Consider the following 18,785-nt stretch of genomic DNA (forward strand, 5'->3'; position numbering starts at 1 on the left):
GGTTGTTGCAGGAGGCAGAGCCAACCACAAAATGTCAGCAATTGAGGGAACTCTTCAACATTTCAGGCAGAAACTTTAACAGAATGCCTTTTAAAATGAGCATGTCGTTTAGATATATTTTCTTGCATACACACAGAGTAATGCAGTGAAGATCCTAGTGTTGTAGTAGCAACTGCTGAAGCAACTTTTAAAAAATCTACACAGCCAATCAGAACTCCAGTGGCCAATCAGAAGCTCTGCTGGGCAAAATCCCGCTTAGCCCTGTCCACTTTCTAAAAACATTTGGTGGCCACCAGAAAGGTGTCAGCAAGCACCACATTGGGGACAGCTGATGTAGAGGGCAATTTAGGGAGCTAAACAAAATGGCATGGAATGAATCTGTCTATGCTACACAGGTGATGCTGGGGCAGGGGAAGCAAAGTAAATCTGATATGGAAGCCCATAGCTAGATATTTCATGGTGAGAGGACATGAGTACAAGGGGGGAGGCTAGGACTGCCAAGTACCCATTATCCTAAAACCTGGAACAAATTTGGCAGAGCTTAACAACAAATATAGCTTCAGTTTTCTACCCAATGTTCTCATTTATTGCTGTGGATGTCAAAATAGGACAGAAACAAACAAAGGGCCCATTGAGCCAGAGTGATGGAACAGAGCAGATGAGAATGAATTTGGTCAGGAAGGTGTGAACTGATTCAGTTCCTGCCCTCACACAGCTTTCTCTTCTCCATTCCCTCCTTTCCAGGGAATCAGGACAAAAATTGCTTGTTCATTTTTCCTTTTCTTCATACCACTACTGTGAAAAGGGTGAAAAACGTTTTATTTTAAATGAAGGCTGGGAATTCAGAGGTGCAGCATGACATATTTTTGAGTGGGAGACATTTCCACAAATGTCCCCCAGAGACACGGGCCTGATGATGTGCCATGCAGGATACAGCAGGCCCAGGAATATTACAGCCACTTCCCTAGCATGCAGCATAATGGGAATCACGCTTATCATACCTGTGCATCCCTAAGTATGTGGGTTCCATCAAAGCTTTTGCAGTTTTGCACTGGGAATTGACTTTGTTGTACTACCATTGCCTTCAGATGACTTCAGAAGAGCACTAAGGAAGGCCTGATCACCATAGCTTTGAAGAAAACCCTAAGTATTACTCCGTGACTTTACCTGGAAGCCTCTACAAAGGCCCAAGAAAGTGCCACCGATTTCTACAAAAACCTGCCAAGCTAATTTCTGTGGAGATATGCAGGGAGGACAGAGTGATATGCTTAGAGATTCTAAGAGTTGGTCTTTACTGTCTCCTGTGCCTGAAATGCTGTGCCATTCAGCATGCTCTCATACAATTCAAATAGCCAAAAATTCCAACAAAGCACAATAGTAATTAAAGTGGTCAGCCTGGAGATAAAGCTTCCACTGGTATGGATGGTAGGTAAACTCTGAGTTTAGTAACGAATAATTTCAATTACTATGTCCCTTAAATTGCATCTATATGCAAACATGTTTACATGCTCTCACACACACACGCATATACACACATACTCAATCAGGCTAGCAATTCATTCGAGTTTCTTCCTTCCTCTTAAAAAAAATAATCCAATCATCTCTAGAATGCATATGCCTGAAGTTTTTACCACAAAGCAGGTACAACTAGAAGGAGGTAGTTTTGTTTTGCTTTACTGTAGAATGTCAGGAGATTACAGATTCCACAGCCCAGCCACAGGACATTACACAGAGTTACTTCAAAGGTTTCTCTGTTTCCATTGTGTAAGCAAGCATCTTAAAACCCTTGACTGGCAATGAAATGTTTACTGACCAAAGTATGAACTTTACTTGTAAAGATTCTGTGAAGTATTTTTATATTGTCTAGCTCAAGAAAATGGATTCCTTGAGGTACAATAGCCTGTCTTGAATGGGAAAAAATAGATTAAGCTTGATCTGCATGTTGCAATATTTATTTAAATTAGGAAGCTGTCTCTTTCAAGATGCTTACGGTAGAGATAAACTCATTCCTGCATGACTTATTCCTGCTATGATATCTCAGCAAAACAATGGGACAGCCATTTTGCACAAACAAACAGAAAGCATACAACATGCTCATTCTAAGCAGATTCCATTGTATGTCTCAGAGAAAAGGGATGTTTCTGTAGAGCTAGATGCTGCCCCTCTGTTTTAAGAAGGGCTTGACAGTCCTCCTGAAAGTTTATGGGCTGTCCATAGTTTGGGAGGTCAACAACTTGTTATGGACAGAGTTGGCAAAGGCAGATTTGTGTGTTTGAACAACTTTGATCCAGGCCTACCTTCTGTTTGGGGGACAGGTAAAGAAAGGGTTCTTGAAGCACCAAACAGTAACAGTAGCTACACTTACAGAACAGACAAGACAATAAGTTTGAATTGTTTCGTAGAAATATAATACATAGTGGTTTGGTTTTCTTTGACATATCTGTGCCAAAACTTGAAACTGCTGTGTAGCATAAGTCCTCAAAAACCTGTTTTCCATCTCCATTCTAGATATTAGAATGATTAAAAGTGTGTCATTAGTATAATAATTATGTTGTAGTTGCACTAATATCCCTTATGTACTACTTGACATGCCCACAGATACTTTGTGGTGAGACACCTATAATTTGCCATATTGAGTGGAAAACATAGTTATAAGGCTCATCCCATTCTCCCATTAGATATATTAGCTGTGTACCGTTGACACTAAATAAATATATTTTAATTGTATTAGTCCTGTTATATTCCAGAAAATAAACAAATCTACATTCTCTGACCAACATGGGTATCTTTCCATGAATATGTGAATTAAGTTTTTAAAGTATTAGTCTATGTAATAATTGTACGTTTTTTTCAGATTTAAAAATCTTAGCAATTCCACCCCCATGAACTACACTTCAGTATAAACTTGAAGCATGATTGTATAAAATGGATTACGATTTTGATCATTTGAATTCAGTTTCTGGAGAGTCCTAGAAGCAGCCTCACTCTTCCTGACCCTAAGGGGATTATGAAATACCTGGAGCACAAGCCATCTTGAATGTCTTCATATGATATAGGCTAAATGGTGCCTTGGAACATCTGTTCCTGGAGCTCCTCCAGCGGAGATTTCTTTCTATAATAGAAAAGCTTTGTGAAACAGTCTTTGGGAACCAGCTATCTGATGTGATCTCCTCACAGAAGGAGGAGAAATACCTCAGCCACTTTGGCCTTGCAAATCAGATGGGACATTAGTACTTATTAAGCAATAACCACATTTGAGAAAGGCAACTGGAAAAATGGCCTTTCCTCACAATGATTCATTTTGTCATGTAAAATAAGATTTATTGGATAGGTTATTTCAAGACAGGTAAGTTGCCTGCCCCTTTTAAAAATGAGATGTGGAAAAAATGGGAAAGATTATTACCGTTTTTAATGACTTGGATGAAATAGTTAAGGGTAGAGCACCTTTCAAGTGGTAAGAGAACTTTTTAAAGAAATAGATTCAATCAGGGAGACTCAGTTCATTTACTGCTAAACTAAACAGGACTTCTTTTATGGTTGAAAGGGAATTTTAGGGATTTGTCTTGTTGCAAATGATTATTTACTGAGGTGAGAATCTAAAAGTCTGTCTCCAAAAGTCTTTGGTTCTCTTTAGTTGGTATTTTGAGATTTGTAAGAGTGTTGCTTTAGGATGCTTTGTATATTTAATCAAAGACTAGAAGTAGAAGTTTCATAAGAGCTTAATTGCCTTTGAAGTATTACACTACATTTATTTTCTTTGGGGGGGGGTCTGTGATCCTAAAATCCCATGAAACCTTGTGAGAATTCAGTTGGATTTTGGTTCATGTTTACTGTGGGTTAAGGCCAATGGGAGACAGATAATGGGGCCATGGAGCAGGTCTCACAAGCTGCTTTCAGTGTCTTAGTCAGATTTAAGAGATCAGAAATGCTGCATCTGTTTTAGTTCAAAATGCAATCTCAAATAACGTCTCAGATATCTAATTGTATTTCTCCTGACCTCTTCCACTAAAAAAACCCCTCTTAATAAAGTCAAAACCAAGTAAAGCCTTCACGATTCGAGAATCAAAGAAAAGTAAGTCTGCTGTATTATCTTCATAACTTACAACTTGTAACTCCATTTCACAATTGTACTGTGCTTTAAAAGCAATTATGTTAGTACTTCTTATAGTGTAAAAACACAGAAATATATTTTCCTTATACAACTAAATAAGCCTCTTTATACTTTTCTAAAATCCTACTTTTGCTTTGTACTGCATTCTGTTTTCTTTTTCTTTTGTTACTTTTTTCCTTTTGCTTCTTTTTATTTAGGGACCTAAACATTCTAGTCTATGATTAATTCACAGAAGAATTACCTATCATTAATAAATTCTACTTCCTGACAACAACTTACTGTGTACAGAAGAAATGCCCATAAATCAATAGGGTTTTTTTTATTATTGATTTGGGTGACTTCACTGTGTAGCAGCAGGGCATTAGCAAGAGTACTAAGTTCCATAACATATCAGTAACAAAACAAAAACAAAACCCAAGTACACCAAACTTGTAAACAACATGTTTATACTCTTAGTTTATTTGTGATATAATTTTTGATAGTGTAGATTCATTCTTTGCTGCCTAGCTCCCGAATTATTTTAAGATTCTGTGTTTCAGGTTCTAAGATATTCACTTCTGTGAACTAGCTTTTGTCACTATAGTTAAATTTTATATATCTTTTCCTTCTGTTTGTAGACTGCAAATCAGAAGGATGTGGGGGGGGAATCTTGTCTCTCTATAACTCTGCTAGAATTTTTTTAACCTTGACTATATTATTTATTTATGAATTTTATATAAAAGTGGTGAGTAATAAAACTTACAGCTGTAACAAGGCACACCATTGTCTAAATTAATAAAGAAGTTATAAGCCTTCTTCTAGATCTTACCTAGGATAATTCTGAAACAAAAGTCATACAACTTTCATACCTGGCTCCTAAGAGGAATCCGACTGAAGAGTGCTGAAACATTTTCTTATATTTTTATTGGTTAGAAAGGTGAATCTACCCAACCAAAAACGTGTTCCCTGGAAATGGGAACAAAATACTTTTTTAGATAGCTCATTAATTTTTTCATGAATGATCATTTTTATGGCATTACATTATGATTTGATTGCTACAGGGATTCTCAGGGGGCAATCCTAAATGCACTTACTTGGGATGAAGTCCCATTGTGTTAGATGGGACTTCTGAGTAAACTTGCATAGGAGCCGCATTATAAACAAACAGAAACTAATGTTGACTGGTTGTTTCAACAGTCTGAAGTACTTGAACAATAAAAAAGACGTAACTTAATAGTAATGGCAATATATTAGTTGGAAGATGAGTGTTACTTAATTTAACATACAGTGTACATACAGAAAGAAAAAATTTAATGGGGTGTCACTGTTAATCTGCCCGTCTCCATAGTTTTAATAAAGTCAACTAAAGTACACAGCATCCAAGTCTCAAAGAACCAAAGTATATACCATTTGTTGCCTGTCTGAAAGAAGGTTAAGTTCAGGTTTTCAAAAGGGAAGAGGTTCAGACTGCATTGCCAAGAGCACTTGCAAATATGTGGCCACATTCAAATGAGCAGCAACAACTGTGATACAGACAAGTACAGCAAACACACATGTAAATGGCTGGTACAGACGTGTGCACACATAACCATTTGCTTCCACATGTATTCCGCTGAGCCTCGGTAACTGCAAGCATCAATTCAGCAATACATTTCTGCAGGCATTTTTGGCATGCAGCTCTCTATAGCCTACACATTTTGAAAACTGGACTATTTGCTGTTTCAAGGGCTGTCTGGAAGGCAATACTTCTCCAAATAATTGAAAAGAGAATACTGTGAGAGAAGTGACCAGCGTGGGGCACAGAGATTTAGCACAATGACTTCTGTTAGGCTTTATGAAAGTAGTATAGCTAAATCCCATCATACCACACTGGAAGATTAACTCAAAATGCACACAGTGTTTATTTTTTTACTAATATTTTGTTAATTTACCGCTTTCTTCTTCCTCCTCCTCCTCCTCCTCTTCCTCCTCTTCCACCTCATCATTTTCATCTTCATCATCATCTTCTTCTTCTTCCTCCTCCTCCTCCTCTTCGACCTCCTCCTCTTCCCTATCTTCTACTTCCTCCTCCTCCTCTTCTTCCTCATCACCTTGTTCCTCATTATCATCAGAATACTCCTCCTCTTCCTCCTCCTCCTCTTCCTTTTCATCCATTTCCTCAGTCCCATCTGTTTCATAACATTCATCTACGGAAGAGTTATCAGCTTTAACCACATAAGGTTTTCTTTTAGGAGCAGGTTCTTGAGGTTGTTTCTCTTGTGTTTTTCTTTTTTTTGCCAAAGGACAGCCGTAAACACTGTTGGAGAAAATAAATATACATTGTATTACTTACAAGATCACATATGAACAGAAAATTAGAAACAATAGTGTGTCTTTACATTGCTATAATGGGCTGGATTGTGCCAATCATTTGTGTGTATGTGCACGCATGCACGCACACACACACACTAGGAGCAATATTCAACAACTACTCCCTTCTATGGCAGACCTCATGCTACTCCATCAGAAAACCTTCAATTAGCGGACATTTTCAGTGGGATACAAACTAACATGCTTCCATAAAAGAAAACCTGTTCTCCAAACAAAATACTTGTCTTTAAACAGGACAACTAGAGGAAGGCTTAAAAGCATTTGTTGTCATTGGAACTTGGAAATGCTATATTCAAAAGAAATTATTGAAATATGTAATCTTCTGATTTACTGCCCTTTTGATTGGAATTAAGGACAAAATTCTCACAGAGGGCACCCACAGTGCTTTTACAGTATCCTCAAATCATGGACTGATGTTTCAGCAGGTATGCCCTCAAAATTGGTAATGAAGTATATATAATTGTAGTATGTTAAGTCAGCGATAGTGATTTACACATAGAATCAGTGACTCAAAGCAAAAAAATTAGCAAGTGAACCATACAGCTGAAAAAAATGTAGTCAGGCACATTTCCTTTTGCATAAAGTTAGTGATATTATCAGCCATGACACCTGACCAAACCAAGACACTGAAGTATATATGAATTCCAGAAGCCTTTCAGGGGGTTATTTTGTGCTTGAGGAGGAGACAAGTGAAAGGAAAACATGGTTGCACTTACCTGTAACTTACGTTGCAAAACCAGAAATACTTAATTGGCTAGCCATGCCTTGGGGTTATGGAAGAAGCAAAAGACCCTCAAGACTTGTTCAAAAGTGACAAAATAATGTGAAAAGGGGCTAAAGTATTTCATTGATGTAGTGGTTAAGTGTGTGGACTTTAATCTGGGAGAACTGGGTTTGATTCTCCAATTCTCCACTTGCAGCTGGTGGATGACCTTGGGCAAGCCATAGTTCTGTCAGAGCTGTTCTCTCAAGGACAGTTCTGGAAAGAGCTCTCTCAGCTCCGCCTATCTCACAGGGTGTCTGTTGTGGGGAGGGGAAGGGAAAGGAGTTCGTAAACTGCTCTGCGACTCCAAGTCAAGGGTGGGGTATAAATCTAATATCTTCTCTTCTTCCTGATACGTAACCTATGTACTCACAAGCTACAGCATCCATATTTGTACTGCTATTTCTGTACAGGAAAGAAATGTGTGTTGTCCAGATATTTACAAGATTTCAAAGAAAAGCAGCTGTGTAAATAGTTAGGGTTTGTTATCTCTCTGACAGTTTAAAATTGAAGATCTGAATCTTTGGTGTTCCTTGGGCAAAATAATGCATTCTATAGGCCATTCAGAATTAGGAAAAAACCCACTATTATACAGTTAATTACCTGCATTAAATCTCAGCATACATTATTCATCGTACCATACCTTATAGTTTAAAGGTTAGAATCTGAGCAGAATATACACAGGATATTATCTCAGCTCATAATCTCATTGCAAAGAACAGAAACATAACTACAGATACACTAGTTCTTTGGACCAATGTTTCAGGTTAGCAGAGCAAGGACAAAATCTACAATTGGATGGCATGTTTTTGTATCTTCCTATCAATGATTCAGATGGTAGTATGTTAAATCTAGCCAGTGTGAATGTGTAGCGATATCTTGGAACAGTTAATGTTGATAGATAACACGCATACTGATGTAGGATCTTTGGAACAATATTCATACAGATTTTTTCCCCCACATCTGCTTTTTCCACATATTCTTCTATGAAAAAGGAACCTCAACTATGTCTACCCTTAAGCAGTGGTTGTGTTCAGACTGGCAGTTTGGCCAGATATAAGCACATCTTACAAACGGATTAAATGGGCACGATCACCGGGCATACTCACCCCATCAGAGAACTACTTGGAGCTGGGTTAAAAAGCCACCACCTCCAAAGTGGTGTTTTTGTTTCCCCGCGCATTCATTGTGCATGGCCAGATGTCTGAACACGAGGGAGCGAACACAGAACGGATTTGGTAGTGTGAACCTGCGGATCCATTCTGCTGCTAAGGAGGCAGTTTTTAAAAAGAATTGCCTATGTGTACATGCATGCGCATGCGCACTACGCACACACATGGTTTTTGGAGTTTCTTTTGCAGTTTGCTCTGTGGCTGAGGAACCACAATAATGTGGATGTATTACCACGGGATGTCTCCATGGGTAACCCACAGCAGGGTGTGCTGTGTGGCTGATATATCCCACTACACTTTAACCCGGTTCAATTAGAGGCGGCACCATATTGTGCCAAGCCGTCAGTGTGATCACAGCCAGTCACAACCCCAAATCATCTGGTAAAAATATCTAGTATAGGAAAATTGTGTCACTTACTGTGGATTTCCATTTTTGGTGGTTCTTGGGTGGGGCAGTCTAACACTGCTGGGAAAACACCCCCCAGCAGGCACTGGCATAGTCCTTTGGCTCCTATGACCCCAAAGGGATGGGTTTCCCTTCTGATCTCCAGATCATAACCTGGAAAACCACTAATGCTAGAAATTTGAAACTTTAAAATATATAAGCTAGTCTTAAGTTGCCCAAACCCAAGACCCCCCAGCAGGCACTGGCATAGTCCTTTGGCTCCTATGACCCCAAAGGGATGGGTTTCCCTTCTGATATCCAGATCATAACCTGGAAAACCACTAATGCTAGAAATTTGAAACTTTAGAATATATAAGCTAGTCTTAAGTTGCCCAATTGGGTAAAGGAAGAAATGGATGAATGAAGAAATAAGAGAGATAGCAGACTCAAATGGCTTAAACCAGGGCTCTTTTTGCAGCAGGAACTCCTTTGCATATTAGGCGACCCCCCCCTAATGTAGCCAGTCCTCCAAGAGCTTACAGTAGCCCCTGTAAGAAGAGCTCTGTAAGCTCTTGGAGGATTGGCTACATTAGGGGTGTGTCGCCTACTATGCAAAGGAGTTCCTGCTATGATACATGCAGGGTATCCTGAAGAAGCCATCTCAAGTTCTTGTGCCCGAATTCCATCAGAGAACACACTCAGCTTGTAACAGGATAGAACAGGAAAGAATACTTTTCTCTGGTATTTCAGGGGTAGGGCAGTTTGATGCTGCTGGGATATATAAAAGCTGTGCCAACACCGGACTGGAAGAAAATTTTATCCAATATGCAGTCACCCTTTGGAGAACTTTCCTACCAAAGGCAGTATCAGCTGATCAAAGGGATCTATCTGATATTGCTTTGTAAAAGAGCAAACTGATTTTCGCATGGCTACTTGACATACTGAATCCCTTATACATTATATAATGTAATACCCCCCACCAACAAAACTGAAGGCATAGTAATTCTCTCTGGGAAATCCTGCCCCTTACAGCTGATATGTAGTGCTGTGATATGCAGAGAGTAAGACATGAACCATTAAGAAGGAACCCTTAAAAGATACAAAAAGTATCTATGTCTTTGGTTACTCATTAGGCTAATTAGCTGCTAGGGAGCCACAGGTGATTCATTGATATGCCACCTCTGGCTTTTCTCAGCACTATTCCCCAATGTGACACCTGCCTCATGTTTCAATTAACTGGACAAGACCCTTGCCCAGTGAGCCTTTTGGTTGGCAGTTGCTTCCCACTTTTTTTCTTTTAAAAAAATCTCTTTTATTGAATTACATATAATTATACATGTATACAATTAACTGACCATATAAACCAGAACATAAATTGAGATGAAAGAAAAGAAAAACAGAAGAGCAACAACAGGGGTTTGCCCTTTAAACAAGAATCAATCTCATATCTTACAAAGCGTCTTGGATTATTTTTGTACCAGTATACAGTAAATGAAGGCCATAGTTGTGTAAACTGGCTTCGAGAAAATCTATTTCCTTCCCCAAATATATTATAAGCAGGAAATTTTGCCATGAGCATTGTAAACCAAACTTTCTTAAGCCTTTCTTCTTTGTATGGTGCCATGCCTGTGCAATAAGCAACCGAGATGCTCTGAAAAAGTATCCAGCTAAAAGCTTTTTTCTTTGTATTCTGTGTTACGATATTTAATAAATCTAATTTTGGGTTAGGTGCAAAGATTTTATTTACCACTATAAACACTTTGTCCCCAAATTTTCTTATGACTTGACAATACCATCAGACATTTACTATTTATTTATTTACTTAAATTTTTAGCCTGCCCTTTCCTGTACCGCAGGGCTCAGGGCGGGTTACAACAGTAAGTATATACAATAGATTTAAAACATCAACAAATGTACCAGAATATTTTTTACATCTCCAGCCTTTACCAAAAACTGAGGGAGAAATTTTCCTTAACCCGTGTGGTGTCATATGCCACTGATACATAACTTTGATAAAGTTTTCTCTGCCACATTTGTAGACATTTTTTTTATATTTTTAAAATCATTGATCCATAGACTCTCTGGTATTTGAATTAACAAGTCACCGTCCCATTTATCTTTGTAGACACTGCTTTAGAGTTCTAACCCACTAATATTGCCTAAATGGAAGCTACTAATTTTTCTGAATACCTGAATATATTAATATTAATTAAAATGTAGGCAGTTGTTTCCCACTTGGAATCAGCTGCTGCTGGAAGAACAGATAAGCTGCAAGCCTTCCTGAGGTCCAGGTATCATGCCAGGAATGGAAGAAATGTGACTTTTTGGGTTGATGAGAATGTGGCTCTCCATGAGCCATGAAGTGAGCACCAGTGTTCTAGACATATGAAAAATGTGGAAACTATATCTAAACAGTGGAATTCTTTTTCTCAGGTGGGGTAGATTAGGACAAAACAATTTCCTCAGTTCTGCAGAGCAGAAAGTTACTTTTAGGAACTAAAGTGTAATCTGTCTGTAGGGTCATTTTATCATTTGAGGAAATGCAGAATTTTATTTTTATATGTTGGAAGGGCACTGAGTCCAGATGGATCATGCTGGTTTTGGTTTCCAACCTCTCTCATGTTCATTGTGTCACCATTCCACTTGTACTCCCCTGCTAAGCAAGCTGGCATCTGTTGTCCTCCTCAAGGAGGATCCCTGAGAGAATCATTAAGCTGCTAGTCACCAGAATAATTCTTGGCAAATGCTGAATGAAATACTGGACAATGTTGTCTAACTATCTGTTCAAAGATCAGCTACTTTCATACTTCTGCACAGAGCTGGAGATGGCCAGTTATGACCACAGAATGATGAGCTCAGTTGGTTTGACATAGCAATCCCCCTTTTCCATCCTCCCTTGGACTGGATGGAAGCTCTGTTATAGGATGCACCTTGTCCTGTGCTTGCCCCATTAGAAGCACTGGCCCTCACTGAAAGTTGAATTGAAGTGAGGGAGGAAACTGCTTCAAAGGGTGTTGACAGGGTGTTTAAAATTCCTGCTTCAGTTATTTGGTATGACATTGTCTACAAAGCAGAAATGACTGGTCAAGAAATAAATGGCCCTGGAAAACATGGAGTTAGCCAATAAAACACCAAGAGCTGCAGAGGATGCCTCAAAGTTATTTTTTTCAGTGACAAATTAATGTTCTTATCACGGGAATCTCTGGGGTGCCCATCATATTCCACTGGTATGTCTCAGTTGGAGCTGAGAGTTGCCACTATTGTGTCAACTAGGGATGTGATCTTGGATATAACCAAGCCAAATATATATCTGAAAAACACCTTATTGGTATTTTTTGGATATATTTGGATCTCCCAAATATATCCGGAATTTTTCGGATACTAAAAAATGGGTCTTGAAAAATCCCAGAAATATTTTGGATTAACTGGGAATATTGGGAGTCGGCACTTGCAGGCTGCCAGGATTAGGTGAATTTTTATTTTTTATTTTTTTTGCTTTTTTCTCTCCCGTCCCTGTTTTTTCTATATATCCTGGGGCTTGGTATTGGCTTGCCAGGCTGCTTTAGGTAAGATTCTAAGGAAAAATCATCAACAATATGAATGTATTCTGTACTAAAATAAAAACTTTTTTAAAGCAATAGTCTGTTGCATATTATTTATATGTCTTTTTGAGAACCTCTTGATTCAACATAAACTGAGAAGTGCTGGTCTGCAATAATTTTGTGAATATATTCTGTGAAATTTGGTTCCAAGTTATATGCACAGCTGCTTTGACGGGGCTCCAGTTAGTTTTGAAAAGCTGAGAACTGTTGGTTTGCAATAATTCTATGAATATATTCTGTGAAATTTGGTTCCAAGTTATATGCACAGCTGCTTTGATCTGAGAGGAGGATAGAATGAAACGTGGGCATACCTGGGAATTGTGTACGGCTATGCACCTGCTGCACATGGCTGCACAGGAAATTTCATCTTTTTACAGGAGGTCTATGGACACTTTTTGTCTGAGGGTGTAGTGTAATATCTGTACGTATGTACTGTGTCATATTCAAGAGCTATTATTGTTGTAAAGTAGTGCCTGGGAGCATGCTAACATTATAAGTAGTAACTGTTGGGTTGTGATCACCAACCTCAATTCAGAATTAACACATTAGCATGAAATAGAAATAATATGCAACAGACCATTGCTTAATAAATTTATTCTTATTTTAGTACAGAATACATTCATATCGTTGATAGTTTTTCCTTAGCATTTTCTTCCTTTTTGCATACTATGTGATAGGGTTCCCCCTTTATCTTCTCTCTTAGGTAAGATTCTGTCAGTTTCAAGTTTTTATTGTTTTTTAAACGTTCATTCTTTGCTGGGTTGGTTTGTGTCAGGTTTGTAGTTTTTTGTGGATTCTCCATTGTACATTAAGATTCTTGTATTTTACATAGGTTGAAATGCTTGAGTTTTACATAGTTTAATATTCTTGGGGTTTACATTGAATGGTCTTTGCAATAGCTTGCAACAGTGTTCATATGGGGGTGATTTTCAGGTTTTACATTTTTGGACAGATTTCCCCCTTCCATAGGAAACAATGAAGGATGGCTGGAGGCATCATGTTCAGGGGCCTATAAAACTTGAGCTCTTGGTCCAACTGAGTTGAAACTTGGAGCTTATTTAAAGAACAGACACCTGCAATTTGAGTGCCAGTACCTTTGAAAACACTCCCCCTCCCCTGGAAATATTCCCCCTAGGGAATACTGGAACAAAAAATATATTGGAAACCTGGGGGGCAGGGGGAGACAGATCCAAATACTATAACAGTATTTGGAACCTGAGAATATCAATATCTTGAGCTCTGATATACCTGGATCCACCAATACCCAAAATAACCACAGTTTTCTCCCTGCACACTTAGATCCTCCTTTGCAGCAGAAGCTTTTCTGAACCTGATAGTTGGCTAGGGGTGTGTCTTCCTTCCTTCCTTCCTTTTGCCTTTAGCCATTTCTTGAAATCTGATTATTTTTGGCAATAGTTTAGGAAAGACCTTCTGAGGAAAAAGACAACGGACTGACAGCCTCAGAGGACTTCTCCCTAGTTCTTTCTTTTGCATCTGAGTGGCTGCAGCAGTGGCTCCTGCTTTATACTTCCATTTTTTGTTTCTTGAAGGTTGTTTTCTGTGATGGTGTAGTGCCTATAATACTCCCTTAACTGTAAGCAAAAGGTACATATAAAATTATAAGGTGGAAAAAAGAAATGAATTCTTTGGTTATAGTATGTGGTCAATGACTATGTAAAAAACCCCAATACAAATGAATCTTCCCCCAATGTGTATTTATGTATGTTATTGTTTGAAGCAGAAGTAGATGTTTTTCTGGTACTCTCTTGCTTTCTCCATAATCCATAAGCTTTCAAGAACTGGAGATGTGTTTCCGCCCAGACCATGATATTGCTCACCTCATTGTGCACAACCTGAAACCTTGTTCCCCCTTGTTGGTTTATATAAGCTTTAGTTGTCATGTTGTCTGTCTGTACGATCACATGCTGACCCTCCAATAGGTCCTTGAAGCTCTGAGCTCTAGAAAGTTTATGCTCCTCAATGATTCCTTCAGAGTCCATAAACCTTGCATTATCCTGCCCTGAAGGTGGGCTCCCCAACCCGAGAGAGTGCCATCTGTAGTCATCACTACCCTCTTCGGATCTTGGGTTGGGGACCTCTGTTGGAACCTGTCTGGTTCCAGCCACCATTGTAAGTGGAGTTTCAATGACTCTGGGAGATGAAGTAACTTGTATCTCTTCTTAGCAATGGTTTCCTGGAAAAGGCAGGAGAAATCTCTGTAGTGACCACACATGGAACCTGGACCACTGAACCATCTCCTAGCAGGAGTCCATCACACCCAGGAACGTGGCCAGCACCATCACCTCCCCTTTGGTTTTCAGTAGTACCTCTGTCATCAGAGACCTGATTTCCATTTGTCGTTGGCCTGAAGTGTGTCGATCTGTACTCCTAGATGTATCAGAACCTGGTTGGTTGTAAACTGCTCTTTGTCACATTTACTACCAAGCCATGCTCCCTTAGCATTTGAACTGTCAGACTGGAGACTTCCAAACTGCATTGGAAGGATGGCACCTTGACCAGAATGTCATCGAGATAAAGAAACAGGGCCACTCCCTGTAGATGGAGGTGAGCAATCAGTGTCACCAATACTTTGGTGAACACTCTTGGAGAAGTTTTTAAACTGAAAGGCAGAGCCCAGTATTGATAATGATGCTAGTTATAAGCAAAATGGAGGAATCTGTGGCATGATTCCCTTATGGGGATACGTAAATAGGCCTCTGATAGATTGATGGACATCAGGAAATCCTTTTCCTGAATGGCTGAGAGAATAGATTTCAGTGTCTCCATCTGAAACTTCCTTGTTTTGATATGTTTGTCCATCCATTTCAGGTCCAAGATTGCCCTGACATCCCCATCCTTCTTCGGTACTATAAAAACCATTGAGTACACTGCCTGATTCCTTTGGGGCTCTGGGATCCTTTCTGTGGCCTTATGTCCAATAGATTCTGAATGGCCCTTTCCAGTAACAGATGGTTCTCTACTGATGGATTTTGAGGAATCTGAAGAATGAGATCTCTGGGAAAGATGCAGAACTCCAAAGCATACCCTTTGGATACGACGTCCAGCACCCATTGGTCTGTCACCATCTCCTTCCATGTGATGCACAAAGAATTGTAAGCGACCTCCGATCCCCTGGGATTCCTCTGCATCAGCATAGTCATGCTGTTGATCCCTTCTTGGTGCCTTGATCACCTTTACTGAGAAAGGAGGATTTATGGTCGTGGCCATCTGCCTCTGAATGCCTTGGAGAAACCTGGCCTGTATGTCTTTTGGGCATCATGAAAGGACTGAAACCTCTTCCGGGGTTTGAAGTCCTTATTTTTTTATGGTAGTACCTTCTTTTTGTCTTTGTCTTCCACCTTTTCCAAAGAGGTTAGTGCCTTTGAATGGGACTGCAGTGACCTTTACTTGGGCTGATGAATCTACAGCCCATCTCCTGAGCCAGTTGTTCCTTTTTGCTGCCACACTGTATGCCATGGCTCTCACTGATTGTTGTAAAGCATCAAGAGTGGCATCAGCTGCAAATGCTGAAATCAGGGCAATCTTTTTGAGTTCAACTTTAAACTCCTTTGGGGCTGCACTCGCAGCAGAGGCTAGGTTGGATGCCCATGTATAAGCTGTTCTTGCAAACAGGGAACCAGCTTTATTCTGTTTGAGAGATGTTCTTCTCCATTACTTATGCAATGAAATAGGTAAAACTATTGAACTCCATGTGAATTGGGCAGCTTTTCCATTTAAGTGCAATTTTTCATACATCATCAACTTATAGCATCTTGGTTAGAAGAAGACGCTTGTCGAAACAGCATCGCATTCCGGAGACCACCGTCCCGTCGTCGTCATCTTCTATCTTTATATATCTGAACTTACACATTTGAATGTATTATTATCACTTTTGTACATTTCATATTTTTAACTTCATGGTTTTCATTAAAGGAATATTGAGCGCACTGTGTACCGTTCTTGTGGTACTATTTTTACTGGACTCAGCTGCCACCAATATGCAGATAAGCCTCAGCTCTATATCAAACTACCAGCAGATCCCAGAGAAGTTGCCAAAAATGTGAACATGTGTCTAGAGGCAGTTTTTGAATGGATGAGGCCTGATTTAATCAGATTTTGGAAGCTAAGCAGGGTCAGCCCGGGTTAGTATTTGGATGGGAGACCGCCAAGGAATTCAGTTTGCTTCAGAGCTCAATTGAAGCTGCTGATAATGACCTTTAAATTTCTGTACAGCATGGGACCAACATACCATAATGACTGCCATCTCCCATATGAACCTTCCTAATCACTCAAGTAATCCCCAGAAGCCTTTTTCAGTCACTCCGACCATTTGAGGCCAGATGGGTGGAGACCTGAGAAAGGGCTTTCTCGGTCATGGCACCAAAACTTTGGAACTCCTGCCCAGGGAGATTCATTTGTCTCCCTCTTTTGGTGTTTTTTGCTAGTGGGTGAAGACTTTTTTGTTTCATATTGCATATCCCCAGTAATTCTTCTTGGCTCTCCTCCCTGGTTTATTTTTGTTTGTGTTTTATTGAATTTTTTTATCATTATAATGTTTCAATTGTTCAAATGTTTTAATTTTTTAAGTGCACTGCCTTGGGGACCATGACTGGGTAGAAAGGCAGCATAAAAATGTTTTAAAATAAATAAAATACTGGAGGGGGAGCATGGAAACTCCACAGTCCTTGTACAAGTGAATCACTGGATCCAACTAATGTCCCTCTGCATGCTACCTGAACATTTATGTTATTTCATTTCTACTGAATTACATTTTAAAGGGAAATGTGCTTCCTGGTTAAAAAAAGAATGTAATATGAGCTGTTCTACAGATGATTTCTAAAAAATAAAAACACTATCACAAAAATTAAAAAGTTACCAGCACTATACAAGTAAAAGCATAAAAACATAGAAACAAAATGATCAAATAGATGTTTGAAAACTAAAGCCATTAGTATTTTACCAGTTGCAGCACAAAAGCAATAAAATGTTAAGTAGTGTAATGTATTAAGCAGAATATGAGGAACATCAACAAAAATGTTTTGAAGCCAGGTCATTAAGAGGATGATAAGAAGGCTGGTCAAAATCAAAATGCAACAAAATCTAAGAAAAGGAAACAATCTTAAATTGGCTACCAAGACTTAACAAGCTTGGCATTAGCTGAGATATGGGGAGGGTATTCCACATACAACCACTACAGTTTCTGGTAGGCATTCTTATTTCAGATACTGGAGGTAATCACAGCATACCCTCCAACTGAGATCTTAAAGAAAAATTATAATTAAATGGTGCTGTTACAAAACCCAAAATCAATAACTCAATGACACCTCTTTTATCTTATCTAGGTTGTCCCCCGATTGTCCTTCCACTATAACATAATCAAAACATTTTTCTCTCTAGCTTCTTCCCTACAGCATTCAAGTATTCCACTATTTTCTTCATTATTAAAAAAGTAATCCCTTGGACTCATCCTCTTTAGGGACGTCAGTCCTCAGGTGGGGGCAGGGATCCTCTGATCTGGCAGCCTCCTGCCTGCTGCCAGCCAGCTGGCTGGTGGGAGAAGCTCCAACCCTAAGCCAGCCCCCAACAGCAGCCACTGGTGGCCACCCTTCTCCCTCCCCTTCTACAAGATTTAAAGGGCTCTCCAGCTGAACAGCAGGAACACATGACCTGTCGACCAAGGGCCCTTTAAATCTTGCAGGAGGGGTGGGAGAGGGGCAACTGCACACCGTCATTGAACTCCAAGCCATGAATGCTTTAAATGCTGTTTTTCAAGTGGGGGCTGCCTGCGCCTGAACTCCATGTTGCGGGATCGCTGCTTGGAGTTCAGGGAAGGTGTGTGGCCTCCTCTCTCCCTCCCCCCTCTCCCTGCTGCCCCACAAAATTTCCCCATGCCCCACCAATCCAAAATTTCCGACTATGGGTCTGAACCTCAGTCCATGACATATTGTGGTTGGCTCTGTCTCCTGTGGCAGCCATTTTGTGATTGGCTCCACCTCCTGTGGGAGCTATTCTGTGATTGTGCCCATCACCCTGTGTCAGAATTCCAACGCCCACAGGCTCAAAAAGGTCTGGGACCCCCTGCTCTACCATATCACCATGGAGGAGCTCCTGGCCTGATCTCTGCTGCTCTGCAGCGCCACCAGCACATATGGTTAGAGGAGGGTAGTGCAGCTTCCAATTCAGCACTGGTGCACTGACATCTCCTCTCGAGCAGAGGTTGGAAAGCTTTGTGAACATGAAAAACGCACTTGGTCTCACTACTTTTCTGAAGAAGTGTACAAAACGGGGCTACATAATCTTCTAGCACATTGTTAATTCTCTCTAAACTGAAAACAAAAACAAAAACCAAACAAGCATTCTATGCTAAGAAAAGCTGAATTCTACTATTTCTATACACCATGCA

At 39.7% G+C, this 18,785-nt stretch overlaps 1 protein-coding gene across 1 annotated transcript in view; it reads right to left on the reverse strand.

Moving 5' to 3' along the window:
* The window catches only part of MYT1L (myelin transcription factor 1 like), a gene marked incomplete at its 3' end in the record, with an annotated part of 148,380 nt that overhangs the window by 78,997 nt on the left and 50,598 nt on the right, over positions 1-18,785 (reverse strand). The window contains exon 4 of the mRNA XM_015424274.1: positions 6,022-6,386. Within this exon, the coding sequence (XP_015279760.1) occupies positions 6,022-6,386 (365 nt within the window). The remainder of the gene's footprint in view (positions 1-6,021; positions 6,387-18,785) is intronic.

The sequence above is a fragment of the Gekko japonicus genome, unplaced genomic scaffold, assembly GCF_001447785.1.
Source record: "Gekko japonicus isolate JY-2015 unplaced genomic scaffold, Gekko_japonicus_V1.1 scaffold2221, whole genome shotgun sequence".
Classification (NCBI taxonomy): domain Eukaryota; kingdom Metazoa; phylum Chordata; class Lepidosauria; order Squamata; family Gekkonidae; genus Gekko; species Gekko japonicus.